This window comes from Eptesicus fuscus, chromosome 23, assembly GCF_027574615.1.
Source record: "Eptesicus fuscus isolate TK198812 chromosome 23, DD_ASM_mEF_20220401, whole genome shotgun sequence".
In the NCBI taxonomy this organism is placed as follows: Eukaryota; Metazoa; Chordata; class Mammalia; order Chiroptera; family Vespertilionidae; genus Eptesicus; species Eptesicus fuscus.
Genome location: NC_072495.1, coordinates 28,186,598 through 28,201,034, shown reverse-complemented (window position 1 = coordinate 28,201,034; position 14,437 = coordinate 28,186,598). Strand labels below are relative to the sequence as shown.

Below are 14,437 nucleotides of genomic sequence, written 5' to 3'. Positions count from 1 at the left end.
CCCAAATCAGTTTGGCTCAGTGGATAGAGCATCGGCCTGCGGACTCAAGGGTCCCGGGTTCGATTCCGGTCAGGGGCATGTACCTTGGTTGCGGGCACATCCCCAGGAGGGGGTGTGCAGGAGGCAGCTGATCGATGTTTCTCTCCCATCGATGTTTCTAACTCTCTATCGCTCTCCCTTCCTCTCTGTAAAAAAATCAATAAAATATATTTTTTAAAAAAAGAATATTCCACGGTGTTTCTGCCCGCGCAGGGTGCCACAATGGACTTCACCCACACCCGTTGCCGTTGTGAATAAAAATCATTCTGCTCGCCCACACTAAGCGCCGTCCTTGTAGGTCTGTCTGTGGTGAAAAACCTATTTCATTATCGTAAGACATCGCCGCTCCCGGCATTCTCGATGCGTTTCTGGCCCCGGGTGTGCGGCCCGCATGTCACAGAGATGTGGAGGAGAATGGGACACTTCGTGAAATGGGCTTCGTCTTGGAAAGGGAGCCGTAAAGCAAGACGGATGCTGTGACCGGGCAGGAGAGAACGGATGGGCGGCAGGTCGTGATACATCACGCGTTGGAGAAACGGAGATTTTTCAAGGCCCCAGCTGTGCACCTCCAAGGCGAGCCCAGATGTGTTTCCTCGAGCCCGGGGCGTGGGCACGGGCACCAGCCCTCGAGAACCGAACCAGCCCGAAAAGACCCGCTTTCCGCAGCCGCTGAGGAGCCCCGGCTCGGGCGCCGTAAGACTGGCCACGTCTCAGCACCGCTTCCTGGCTTTGCAAACCTCGGCTGATTTGCAAATGGCCGGCAGCATGTTCCTTGAGCCTTATTATTTATTTATTTTAATATATGTTATTGATTTTTTACAGAGAGGAAGGGAGAGGGTTAGAGAGTTAGAAACTTCGATGAGAGAGAAACATTGATCCGCTGCCTCCTGCACACCCCCCACTGGGGATGTGCCCGCAACCAAGGTGCATGCCCTTGACCGGAATCGAACCCGGGACCCTTCAGTCCGCAGGCCGATGCTCTATCCACTGAGCCACACCCTTTAGGGCGAGCCTTATTTTAATTCCCTTCTTTTAATCTCCATCCTCCCATTGTGAGCAGCCTTCCTGCGCGGCCTTAAAGGGGCGGGGCGTGTGTTTATTTTTTCCTGCCGTCGTTTTATGAATTCCTCTCGGTGCTCAAGCTCCTACCTAAGTCGCCTGGTGCCGCGGGGTTAGCGGAATCCGCGTCTCAGAGCCTGTGTTTGCACACGCACCCCCGACTCCAGGGCCAGGGAGGCGGAGGGACGGACACCCCTCCGGCCCCTGCACCAGCCGGGGCGGGTGCTTGCTCGGCCGCACCCCCTTGCTGCCAACGTCCAGCTTCATGGATGAAATCAGAGAGAAGGATGGCGGCGGGAGGGGAGACACGGAGAGGACCCGGCCAGGGCGGCCACACACCCCCGCGTTCCCCCTCGGACCTCGACAGCCACCGACCGAGCGTGGCCACGTTGCCCGCGGGGCTCCTGTCCCACCTCCGGCTCGATGACTGCGCGGGGTTCCCCACTCCAGCCGGTGAACGCGGGGTTCCCCATTCCAGCCGGTGAACGCGGGGCCTGGAGACGCAGGAGGACCCAGGGGGGCGAGCTGACCCAGTGGGAACGGAGGGTCCGCGGGGACATGGCCGCAGGCAGGTGACCTGCTGACATGGCAAGTGGTTGAAAGGGCCTCACACCGACTCCAGCGGGTGCCGGTGAGCCCTGGGCGTGACGCACGTGACGTGCTGACGTCAGAGCTGCAGGTGCCTGCAGTCAGCTCTGGGCTGGGCGTGACGCACGTGACGTGCTGACGTCAGAGCTGCAGGTGCCTGCAGTCAGCACTGTGCTGGGGGTGGGGCATGTGACGTGCTGACGTCAGAGCTGCAGGTGTCTATAGTCAGCACTGGACTGGGCGTGGGCAGTGCAAGCCCCGCCCCCTGGAGCTGGCACCCCGTGTGTTCAGGCAGCCAATGGGCTCCTGGGGAAAGTGATCCCCCAAAGCGGCCAGAACTCGGGGGGAACATGAGCAAGGCGGGCTCTCCCGTGACCCTGGGACTCTGGGCGGGGTGGGGGGGGGGGGTGGGGTGGCTGATTTAGGTGATAGCAATGGAGGTGGCGGGGAGGAAAGGCAGGCGCGCTGTCCGTGGTGCTGACGGGATGGGACACGGGGCCGGGAGCGCCATGGGGACCAGGGAAGGAGACGTGAAAGATGGCGCCCGAGGTTCTGTCTGCAGCCCCAGGGCACCCACGGCACCGGTTACGGTTTGGGACGTGAGAGCGACGCCCGCGGCGGGAGGAACCCCGCGGAGAGGTCAGGCGGGCAGGGGCACGTGGGGTGCTCAGGGGAGAGGACCGCGCGGGGCACGTCGATGCTGGAGGAGATCACATGGCGGGGGGGGGGCTGCCTTCCACGGCGACGTGGCCCCCACACGCCCTGGTCACCCCGCTGCTCTGCTGGACACACGCCCCTCTAGGCTCACAGGCGACAGTGGGTCCGTGTCCGTGAGCTCGGCCGCTCTGCAGGGCCTGGAATGGTTTTCCTTCCCGCCAAGCTCCCGTGGCCAAGCTCCCGTGGCCCCGCTCCGTCTGACTCAGCGAGGTCCGGGGCCAGCCTCAGGGGCCAGCCCGCCTGGGACTCCCGGAGACGGGGCCCTGTCCACGGGGAAGACACGGAGACGGACGGGCTGCGGCTGGGGAGCAGCAACAACACCGACCCGTCCCTCTGCGAGGCAGCACCCCGTCACCCCACCACCAGGAGGCGGGGGACAGACGCGCAGGGCAGGCCCGTGGCCAGGCGTCCTGGGGCCGGGGTCACCGCAGGGCGACTGTGTCCGGCTTAAAGCCCCGGGTGGACGTCCCCCGCCTCCCAGAGCAATCTTCCCTGCATCCCTCCCTCCTCCTCATTAGGGTGAACTCGAGGCATGCAAATCCGCCCTCGCATTAGCCTAAGGACAACATAATTAAGAAGTTGTCTGGTGGAGGAGAGAAAAAAACTCATCGAGTATTCTGGGACCGAGCCTACGGATGACTCCGGGACTCTCCGAGGTCCCGGATCCGCGGCGCTGGCTGGCTGCCGGCATAAGTAATCAGACCTGGCTCCCCGCCTGAGGCCTCCGGGTCAGGAGAGGGCTCGGCACCCCAGCAGCCCCTCTGCGGCGGGAGGAGGGGGGTGCGAACCAAGATGACACCCGCTCCCAGCCCCACACGCTTCGCTCCGATGTGGTAGGAAGCCCTTTGATGTCGGTTCCCTCTGTCGGTTCCGGGCCAGCTGAATTAATTTCTCATTTTCGTGTACGGGAACCCGGCTGCTCCCGGCTGCTCCCGGCTGCTCCCGGCCGGGGGGCGGTGGTTCTGACGCCTTTGACAATTGGACATGCCTTGTGCTGTGGTGACGGGGAGAAGGGGGGCAGCCGTGTAGGGGAAGGGACAGGCAGGAGCCCCCCGGTTTCAAAGAGCAAACACCCAGGACGTGAAGAGGCCTCTACCCGCAGACGTCGCTCACCCACTCGCGCCGAGGTCCCCGCGTAGCCGTCGGGCGGGAGGCACAGCCGTCTGTAAGAGCCGTGTCAGCGTGGATCCTGGTCGGTCCCTGGCACATGCTGAGGGCACGCACACACGCCGTCCCTGTCACTTGTCACGGGCATGGGGCACGGGGCCTGCTGTTCCCAACACGAGGAGCGGCTGTTTAAAACATGCACACAGCCCGGCCGGCGTGGCCCAGGGGTTGAGCATCCACCTAGGAACCAGGAGGTCAGGGTTCGGTTCCCGGTCAGGGCACAGGCCCGGGTTGCGGGCTCCATCCCCAGGAGGGGGCGTGCAGGAGGCAGCCGGTCAGTGATTCTCTCATAACGTTCAGCCACTCCGGGGTCAGCACATTGTCTCCTGATGAGAGGAACGTCTGTTAAAATGATCAGTAGTCGAAAGAGGACGCCAGCCCAGAACCGAATCATACCGGCTGAGACGACAGAAAGTGGCCCGGAGTGAGGGGCCAGGGGTCACCTGTCCTCCCGGAACCCCAGGGGGCGCTGGCGAACCCTAACGTCCCAAGAGGTGTCCGATGGCATGTTCTTCAGGTTCACGGGGACCCTCGGGACATCGTCAGCCACGTAGAAAGTGTGGCCTGCGTGGAACGGGCGGCCACGGGGAGAGGGCGGGGGGGTGACCTTGTGTGCATCTGTGACCGACCCCTTCACCAACGTCACCTGTTCACGGGGGGGGGGGGGCGCTCTGACCTTGGTAAGATTGTTCCATTCCCGTAAGAAGGGGAGGAGCGCCGGCTAGCAGGGCTCAGTGACGGAGCGTCGAACCAGGAACCGGGGGTCAGGGTTCATTGCGGGGGGTCAGGGTTCACGGCCGGTCCTGTGCTTGGTCTTCCAGGAGGCGGAGGTCCTGAACACGGCGGGCCTCACGGGGAAGGCGGTGGCCGTGCCGGTGAAGGTGGTCTCGGTGGAGGAGGACGGCACCGTGACCGACCTGCTGCGGGCCGTGGAGTGCAGGTCGGCCGACGAAGGCGTCATCAAGGCAAGTGACGCCCCCGCCGTGTGACTGCCCTGTGAGCCCAGCTCTGAGGCACGGCCCCGGCCCCGGTGCTGTGGGCTCTGCAGACACGTGCCCTGCACCCCGGCGCCTGGGGGAGACTGGGGCTCGGGAAGGTTCTGGAAGGTTCTGGGACGAGACGGCAGTAGATGCTGAAAGTGAGGGTGCGGATTCCAGGGAGCGAGGGAGACGGAGCGCCGTGTGTTGCCGGGGAGGATGGTCTGTAACTGAGGCAGCTGGGGGGTGGGGGGGGGGGCCTGCTGCCTCGTTAGGATGATGTCATTGGTACCGCACCTGGGACCAGCTGCCTAGGATAGGGACCCCCCACCCCCACCCTGGTGCCGCCAACCAATCAGGGGAGATCCTGACCCAGAAAGGACTCACCTGGGGAGCTGCTGAATGTTCTACTGAGACCTTCCCCTGGGGCCTCCCCTAAAATCTCCCCCTTAAAGCCCTTAGGGCGGCCCTAGCTGGTCTGGCTCATTGGATAGAGCGTCGGCCTGCAGACTGAAGGGTCCCGGGTTCGATTCCGGTCAAGGGCATGTACCTTGGTTGCGGGCACATCCCCAGTAGCGGGTGTGCAGGAGGCAGCTGATCGATGTTTCTCTCTCATCGATGTTTCTAGCTCTCTATCCCTCTCCCTTCCTCTCTCTCTGAAAAAAATCAATAAAATATATATATATATTTTTAAAAAGCCCTTAGGACGGAGGACCCAGTGCCCCTCCCTCCGGAGCTCCCCGTGCCTGTCCCTCCCCCTTCCCCTCTCTCCCCCTTCTCCTCCCCCCTCCTCACTCCCTGGCTCCTCACATCACCTCCCTCCCTCCCGAACCACAAGGTTCCTTCCTTTGCCTCTGGAACTCGCTTCCCGAGCCCATTTCTTCTGGGAACTCCTGCTTCCACCTCTGATTTACCAAATAAGCGTTCTCTTACAAAAAAGAAAAGAAAGAAAGAAGCCACAGTCGTAGCTCTCGGGGAAAGCTGACAATTTCCCCGGCAAACGCCTTCCCTCTTCCCTAAGGAGAACAGGGACCCTCGTGACTTCGCTGCCTTTTTGTCTCCGGGGACGAGGCTGTTACTTCTGCCCGTTGCTGACAGCCGGGCTGCTGTAGGGAACGTAGGAGAGAAGCAAATGAAAAACAAGTCTTGGAGAATTTGATTTCCCCCCCTCCCTCCCTTTCCGAACTACACTGGGACCCAGCCTCGGGCTCACCGCACAGTTCCGGCCCTGAAAGCACCCGCTGGCTCAGAGCTGGGGCAGGGCGGGAGGGGGGTGCGGTGACGGGGCCTCCGTGTGTCACGAGCAGGGGCGGGCGGGTGGCTCGGTGCTGCAGGGAGGGAGGCCGTGGAGGCTGGAGACGGCCGTCACCGTATTTCACGGGCCCAGCCTCCGGCGTGATGGACGATGGCCGTGCGAGGAGACTCTATTTGTCAGCTGGCTGTTGCCATGTTTTTATTGCCCGTTCACGGGTCAGAAAAGTCCAAGCACTTTCCTGCGTTTTCCCTCTCCTCTGTCCCCCAAACAAAAGAACATGGTGACGTTAGCTTGTGTTCTATGTCAGAGGGTGCAAGTCCAAGGATTATATATATATACACATACATACACACTAGAGGCCCAGTGCAGAAAATTTGTGCACTGGGGGGGGGGGGGGTTGTCCCTAAGCCCAGCCTGCACCCTCTCCAATCTGGGACCCCTCAGGGGATGTCCAACTGCCAGTTTAGGCCCGATCCCACAGGGCAGTCAGACATCCCTCTCACAATCCAGGATGGCTGGCTCCCAACCGCTTGCCTGCCTGCCAGCCTGATCACCCCTAACCACTCCCCTGCCAGGATGATCAATGCCTAACTGCTCCCTTGCTGGCCCGATTGCCCCAAACTGCCCTCCCCTGCTGGCCCCGTCCCCCCCAACTGCCCTCCCCTGCTGGCCCAGTCCCTCCCAACTGCCCTGCCCTGCTGGCCTGGTTGCCCCAAACTGCCCTCCCCTGCTGGCCTGGTCCCCCCCAAACTGCCCTCCCCTGCTGGCCTGGTCACCCCTAACTGCCCTCCCCTGCCAGCCTGGTTGCCCCCAACTGCCCTCCCCTGCAGGCCTGGTCCCCCCGCAACTGCCCTCCCCTGCAGGCCTGGTCACCCCCAACTGCTCTCCCCTGCAGGCCTGGTCCCCCCCAACTGCCCTCCCCTGCTGGCCTGGTCACCCCTAACTGCCCTCCCCTGCCAGCCTGGTTGCCCCCAACTGCCCTCCCCTGCAGGCCTGGTCCCCCCCAACTGCCCTCCCCTGCAGGCTTGGTCACCCCCAACTGCTCTCCCCTGCAGGCCTGGTCCCCCCCAACTGCCCTCCCCTGCTGGCCTGGTCCCCCCCAACTGCCCTCCCCTGCTGGCCTGATGGCCCACAACTGCCCACCCCTGTCGGCCATCTTGTGGCAGCCATCTTTGACCACATGGGGGAGGCCATCTTGTGCGAGGGCATGATGGTCAATTTGCATATTACCTCTTTATTTATTAGGAGGCTATTTTATTCATCTCAGCGAGGAATTGAGAGGGAGAGAGAGAGAGAAACACCCTCGAGTATACATATAAACGTTAACAGATGCCACGAGGGAGGTAAAGTCGTCTCCCATTCGTTAGCCAGCGGGACACGTCCCTGACAGCGAAGGGACCTTGTGCCTCAGTTTGTCGTCTGGAAAATGGGGTAACGGTGCCCCCCCACCAGACTCCCGGCGAGGATTCGGTGGGCGAAGCATCTAACCAGGTGCCTCGCGGCCAGCGTTTCCTTGTCACCACTGTTGTGCTGTTACCTGTTTTGCCCCGGATAAAAACCAAGTCCGAAGAGGCGACGCCTAGACGGATGCAAATAAATATTCCTGGAGGCTGAGTTTAAATGGGGGGAGGGTGGGACGCATTTTAATCTCCTTAGCTCTAGCTCTTAAAAAAAAAAAAAACAGAGCAGAACATGAAAACATAAATTTCCCCACAAGTACTGGCGATATTTAACTAAGATTTATACTCGTGCCGCATTTACGCAGAAAAAAGGAGATGGCATTAAATTCTCATAAGTGCCGGGCCCTGCACGTCGGAGTCAGAAACACAGCCGTGGTTCCAGCCTGAGACGGGTGGGGAGCTGGAATGGACGGCCGCTTCCAGCCGTCAGCGTTGTGAAGTGGGATCGAGGAAATCCTTCTGCTCGCACACCTGGTCGTGTTTCTTTAAGATATGTTTTTATTGGTTTCAGAGAGGAAGGGAGAGGGAGAGAGAGAGAGAAACATCAAAGATGAGAGAGAATCAGGGATTGGCTGCCTCCTGGGCGCCCACACGGGGGACGGAGCCCACAACCCGGGCCTGTGCCCTGACCGGGACCCGAACCGGTGACCTCCTGGTTCCTAGGTCCACGCTCAGCCACTGAGCCACGCCGGCCTGGCCACAACTGGTCATATTGGAACAAGAGGGGAGGAGCTGGTCTCAGGGGCTCCCCCGACCAGCGTTTCTCCAGCTCCTCTCTGGGTTGGAACCTTGAAGCCTGGAATGAGCGGGGTGACCAGGGGCTGGAGGAGCAGAGGGGTCGGGCCTGGACAGGGCGCTCTGCCCGCGGCCCCCGCGGGGACCCCTTCGCTGTCTGTCCGCCAGGATGTGTGGGTGCCCGGCCCGGGCCCCCTGGAGCCGGGCCCAGCCACGCCCCCCAGCAGGAGGTTCCTGCGGAAAGGCCCCGGGACACGGACCACAGAAACGCCTTCCCTTGTGGCCGTGGCCGTGGGACACGACGGGGACTCACGGGCCCCCTGCCCCTCCCCCCACAGGTGTCCGACGGGTGCGACCACGTCTTCGTCAACGGGAAGGAGATGAAGGGCAAGGTGGCGGCGGCCGTGACCTTCGCCTACCAGCACCTGAGCGCGCCCCTGGCGATGACGGTGTGGGCGCCCCGGCTCCCGCTGCACATCGAGGTCTCGGACGCCGAGCTCAACCAGATCAAGGGCTGGAGGGTGCCCGTCGCCCCCAACAGCAGGTGGGGACCCCGTCAGGAACCCACGTCAGTGTGCGGGGGGAGGGGGGTGTCTGAGTGGGAACAGGCAGGGGGCACAGTTGGGAAGGGGGCGACTTTGGGGCCACTGCGTCCCTCCGCCCTTCACACAGGCCCACCCTCCATGCAGCCCCGCCCTCCACGCACAGCCCCGCCCCCCCACAGCCCCGCCCCAGGCAAGCCCCGCCCCCCACAGCCCCGCCCCAGGCAAGCCCCGCCCCCCACAGCCCCGCCCTCCACACACAGCCCCGCCCTCCACAATCCCCGCCCCCACGCACAGCCCCGCCCCCAGGCAAGCCCCGCCCTCCACGCAGCCCCTGACCACTGGCCCCCGGAGTCAGGATCTGCTAAACTGAACGGACCCTTTGCCAGGCCAGCTGGGGACAGCGAGGAAGAGGAAGAGGAGGAGAGGCGGGGGCGGGGCTGCGCCCTGCAGTACCAGCACGCCATGGTGCGCGTCCTGACGCAGTTTGTGGCCGAACCAGCTGACCCTGGGGGCCCCCTGGCCCACCTGCTGGGCTCCGACTGGCAGGTGGACGTCACGGAGCTGGTGCGTGAGTTCATGCAGGTGGAGGAGCCCCGGATCGCCCGGCTGCAGGGCGGGCAGGTGCTGGTGGGCCAGGAGCTCGGGATGACGACCCTGCAGGTAAGACGGCCCCAAGGGCAAGGGCGCCCCTCTTTTCCTTATATTTTAAGTATTATGTTTGTACTGGTTTTGAGAGAGAGAGAGAGAGAGAGGGAGGCATCAATGAGGGAGAAACATCGTGCCTCCTGCACGCCCCCTACTGGGGACCGAGCCTGCAACAGGGCCTGTGCCGTGGGGAATGGAACTGTGACCTCCTGGTGCGTGGGACGATGCTCCAGCACGGAGCCCTGCCGGCTGGGCGCTCCCCGCCTCTTTCACGCCAGCAGGTCCTCTCCGTGGTGGGCGGGGGGCCACGTCCCACCCTGTCCAGTCCTTCCCATCTTGCTGTTATTTAAAAGGACAGGGACGTTCCCCGGGCAGGGCACAGTTTGGGGAAGAAGACCCCAGAAAGCGCCGTTTCCGCGTGCCCCGCTCGGTGCCCCGCCCGGGCGTCCTCCTGCCGCTGGAGCAGCTGCTGGGGCCACAGAGGCTCCGCCCTGCCATGCGGTCCCCTTTCCAGGTCCTGTCGCCCCTGTCGGACGCCATCCTGGCTGAGAAGACCATCACCGTGCTGGACGAGAAGGTCGCCGTCACCGACCTGGGGGTGCAGGTGGTGGCCGGCCTGTCGCTCTCCCTGCAGCTCAGCCCGGGGAGCAACAGAGCCATCTTCGCCACGGCCGTGGCTCAGGAGCTGCTGCAGCGGCCCCAGCAGGTACCGAGGCGGGGACGCCGCAGGGTGGGGTCGCACGGGCAGGTCACACCCCAAGTGAGGTCACACCCCAGGTGAGGTCACACCCCAGGTGAGGTCACAGTGCAGGTGAGGCCACAGTGCAGGTGGGGTCACAGTGCAGGTGAGGTCACAGTGCAGGTGAGGTCACAGTGCAGGTGAGGTCACAGGGCAGGTGAGGTCACAGTGCAGGTGGGGTCACAGTGCAGGTGAGGTCACAGTGCAGGTGAGGTCACACCCCAGGTGAGGTCACAGGGCAGGTGAGGTCACAGTGCAGGTGAGGTCACAGTGCAGGTGGGGTCAGAGTGCAGGTGGGGTCAGAGTGCAGGTGGGGTCAGAGTGCAGGTGGGGTCAGAGTGCAGGTGAGGTCACACTGTTAGCAGGGGTTTGCACACGCGAGACCCCTCTCTCCTCAGAGGTGAGACCCATTGCCTCCTGGGAGGAACATGGAGGTTTGGGTGACCCTCACTGCCCGCGCAGGTGGTGGGCTCGTGGTGTGGGGTGTCCCCTGGCCCCTGGGCCGTCACTGCCAGTTCAGTGACCTCGTGTGGGAGTGGATTTTCTTTCCTGCTCTTAGGTCTGCTCACCTCCTGCTTCTGCGCGGCTCACACGCTTTTCCTTTGCTGTCACGTTGTCTGTCCACCGTGTGTGTGACGTGGTGCCCGCTGCTCCCGGGCCCACCTGACGGACTCGCCTTCCCCCACAGGAGGCGGCCCTCAGCTGCTGGGTGCAGTTCAGCGACGGCGCCGTCACGCCCCTGGACATCTACGCGGCGGGAGACTTCTCGCTGACGGCCACCTCCGGGGACCAGCAGGTGGTCTCCATCCGCCAGGACCCCGACTCCAAGTGGCCCGTCCTCGTCGCGGAGTCCGAGGGGCAGGGCGCCCTGGTCAGGGTCGAGATGGCCATCAGCGAGTCCTGCCAGAAGTCCAAGCGGAAGGGCGTGCTGGCCGCGGGCACCGCCGCCGTCAGGGTGAAATTCGGCCAGACCGACGCCGCCCACCCCAACACCAGCGCCAGCAGACACGCGGGGGCGGGCGCGCACCTGGAGACGCAGGGCAGTGACCGGCGGCCCCGCAGGCCCCCGCAGGAGCGGGACGGGCCCGAGGGCACGGCGCTCAGCAGCGCGTCTGCTTCCGTGGGCCCCGCGGCAGGGAGGGGGCCCACGACCACGGAGAGGTCGGCCTTGCGGAGGAACCAGGGCTGGGAGGGCCTCTCCGATGGCCGGGGCAGCCTGCAGACCGTCCCCACCCACCTCCCCGGCTTCCCAGCCCAGGCCGAGCCCCCCGGGAGCCATGGCGACGCGGACGCGGACGCGAGCGACCTCGCGCAGGCCTCCAAGGGGATGAGCGACCTGGAGATCGGCATGTACGCGCTGCTGGGCGTCTTCTGCCTGGCCATCCTCGTCTTCCTGGTCAACTGCGCCACCTTCGCCCTCAGGTACCGGCGCAAGCAGGTGCCCTTGGAGGAGCAGGAGGGGCTGAGCCACGCCCACGACTGGGTGGGGCTGAGCCAGGGGGCGGAGCTGCTGGAGAGCCGCCTCCACTTCGCCCCGGACGAGCCCATCAGCACCACGGACAGGGGCCTGGACCTGGAGGAGAGCAAGTACCTGCTCAGTACCCAGAACAGCGCCAACGGGCAGCTGTTGTGCGGACCCGCGGGCAACCACCACCGGAGCGACGGGGAGAGCGAGCCACCCACGTCCCCCACCTCCAAGAGGAGGAGGGTGACCTTCACCACCTTCACCTCCGTCTCCTCCCCGGAGGACAGGGGCCCCGCGTGCGCCCCAGGGACGGGCGGTGAGGGAGGCTCGGGCTGGGTCTGCCCGGCCCTGGACGCCGGGGAGCAGGGCGCATGCGGCTACGTGGAAGGGATCCTCCGGGATGACGCGTAGCCCACGCGCGCGCGCACGGACAATGGTTCTCACTCACCTTTTCGCCTTTAATGTGGGGATGGGCGGCCAGGGTGCCCCCCAGCGGGAGGAAGGAATGACAGGACAAGACCCAGGCGACGCTGTCAACAGAGTCCAGGGAACACCCCTGGCTCCGCGGGGAGGCCTGATTCCCCTGGACGCCCGTGTCCCCCCGTCCGGAGCCCGTGGTGAGGCGCACGCGTGGCAGGATGGTTGAAACTGGGGAGAGAAAAGCATCCTGGATCTCTGAGCGTCTGAGAGCCTCCAGGGACGAGTGCCCCCTCCCCCCACCTCTAATCAGGGGATCGGGTGTGAAATCCGCGTGGGTCCGCCGCTCAGTGTGTGGACGAGGGAGGAACGCTGACCTGGGGTCGAGCGGAAGTGGTCGCTGGGGACGTGGGTGGCGGGACCTGGGGGGCACCGCCGGCCCTGGGGGGCGTGATCACCGGCTACTATCTCCCAAAGGCAGAGCCAGGCAGAGGCGCACCAGGGCGCGTGAGGGCCCCGGCACCTTCGTAACCGGTGCCCAGGACAGACGGACAGACAGAGCCCTCCGTTCCAGCGAGTCAGAGCTTCCTCCCCTGTCCGCCGGGGACGCCGGCCCAGACCTCACTCAGGTCCAGAGAACCGAGGTCTCACTTCAGCAGCTGCACCTGGTTCAGACGCGCCCTCCCTGCACCCTGCCTCTCCAGGGGCCGGGTCCCTGTGGGCCATGGGCAGCTCCCAGCATGCACCGGTCTCACGGGGTCTCTGCCGGCTCCCAGGTGGGGGGTCCCTGAGGAGGCCTCCGGGCGGCCTTCCAGGCTGGCTGCCCCGGAAGGAGCTGGTCTGAGCGTGGACAGTGGTCGCGAGGGTCCATGCTGACGCTCGGTCCCCGATTCTCCGGAAGGAAGAGGCGGCCCTGTGGTGCCCGGACAGTGACGCGGGTCCCCGGGCCGGGGCTGTGGACACGGGCGTGGGCGTCCCTGTGGCGTGTGCAGGGGGAGGAGGGCTGGGCCTCTGGGTGTGTAAGGCGGTCGGGCAGGGAGCCTGTGCCCGCTGCCCCCCCCCCCGCCCCCCGGCACACGGCAGAATGCACGGCCCGTGACCTTGGAGAGCGAGCGGGCCGACTGCAGCGCCTGAGTGGGTCTGCGAGGCTGGGGTGGTCCTGAACGCCTGTGCCCACCGAGGTGAGGGGGACTCAGCTCCACGCGAGGGATGTGGGGGGTGAGTCCTTGCCCAGCAGATGCGAGAGCTGGGGGGGAGGGGGGAGGGGGGAGGGGACGCAGCAGGTCCGGCCACGCCTCACACCAGTGCTGTCTCCCTCCGCCTTCCTCTGTCACTCGCTCTCTCTCCAATTCCCTCTCCAGTTCCTCCCGCCTCTCCTCCGTGTCTCTCTGTGAGTCTCCCTCCCGCCCCCCATCTCCCTCCCTGCCCCCCCATCTCCCTCGCTGCCCCCCCCCATCTCCCTCGCTCTCTGCCTGTAGCTGAGTTCTCCTGACCCTCAGCGCTCGCTCCCCCTACCGGCCACTCCCACGCGCTGAGCTCTGGGCCTGCCCCTCAGCCCCCCGCAGCCCCAGGCCCTTCCCCAGCTGCCTCACCTCCTCCGCCTGGGGGTTCACTGTGGCCCCTGTGGGTGACCTGGTCCCCCTGCTCCTCCGGGCTCACCCACGTGCTGTTCATTTCCTGCCGCAGCCGCTGCCCGCCCCCCCCCCCCCCCCAATCTGGGAGCAGAAACAATGTATGGGACGCAGGTCGCAGGTGTCACATGGATTTATAAACCCTCCGGCTGCGCAGGCAGAGGCCGCCCCCGCGTGTTGGTGGCTGACCCTGCGCGGCGCCGGCCTCGGTCAGGGGGTCCCCAGGGTGGCCACGCTGCGGCTTCCGCGGCCGGACCTCCAGGCCCAAGGGTCCCGGCGCGCAATGCAATTACCCCCGCGCCCTGCACCGCGAGGCGGGGTGACAGACCGCATCCTCCGGCTCCCAGCGCCTCTCCTTCGGGACCTGCGGGCTCACAGATCAATCAAGGGGCTCCGCTCAGCGCCCGCTGACGGATGGCGTTGGGAGAGCCGAGGCGGGCGGCCCCCGGCCTCCCTCCCTCCGGCTGCGGCGGGGACAGGCTCCGTCCTGCCTTTGGCTCTCCCGCCCTTTCCGATGGCAACTTCCTGTGTGCGCCCGTGGCCTGGGTGACCGGTCCGGGCGGAAACGCCTGGGCTGCAGGCTCCTCTGACAACGCAGCCCCCGGACGGTTCCACACAACAAGGGGGCTGCGCCCAATGCCCTCCGGGTGCCAACTGTATCGCGTCTTCCCAGGGGTGCTTCCTGGGCACCGACTACGTGCCCACCGGCGGCTGGGACAGGCCCAGGCCTGCTCTCTGCACCTGGCAGCTAGTAGGGGGTGGCGAGGGGAGTAACTGCACAGGAGGTCACTTCCGGGTCGCTGTGAGTTTTAGAAAGGACAAGTCAATATCTAGCACTTTGCCCATTTCACACACACACACAAAAATCTGGATGTTTGAGCCTTTTGAACATTCAGACACTCTAGCCAAAGGGCGCTCCCACCTGAGCATCCCTGACAGAAGACAGTGGGTTTGCCGCCGCCGCCTCCAGGCAGGACACCCGGATTGCCCCCCTGACC

General features: G+C 64.9%; 1 protein-coding gene across 1 annotated transcript in view; it reads left to right on the top strand.

Annotated features, from left to right (window-relative positions):
* TMEM132D (transmembrane protein 132D) overlaps positions 1-11,802 on the top strand; it is a 56,303-nt gene extending 44,501 nt beyond the window's left edge. Inside the window, exons 5-9 of the mRNA XM_054712870.1 lie at positions 4,392-4,535; positions 8,336-8,541; positions 8,929-9,202; positions 9,702-9,893; positions 10,615-11,802. Coding sequence (XP_054568845.1) covers positions 4,392-4,535; positions 8,336-8,541; positions 8,929-9,202; positions 9,702-9,893; positions 10,615-11,802 — 2,004 coding nt within the window. The remainder of the gene's footprint in view (positions 1-4,391; positions 4,536-8,335; positions 8,542-8,928; positions 9,203-9,701; positions 9,894-10,614) is intronic.
* The last annotated feature ends 2,635 nt before the right edge of the window (positions 11,803-14,437 follow it).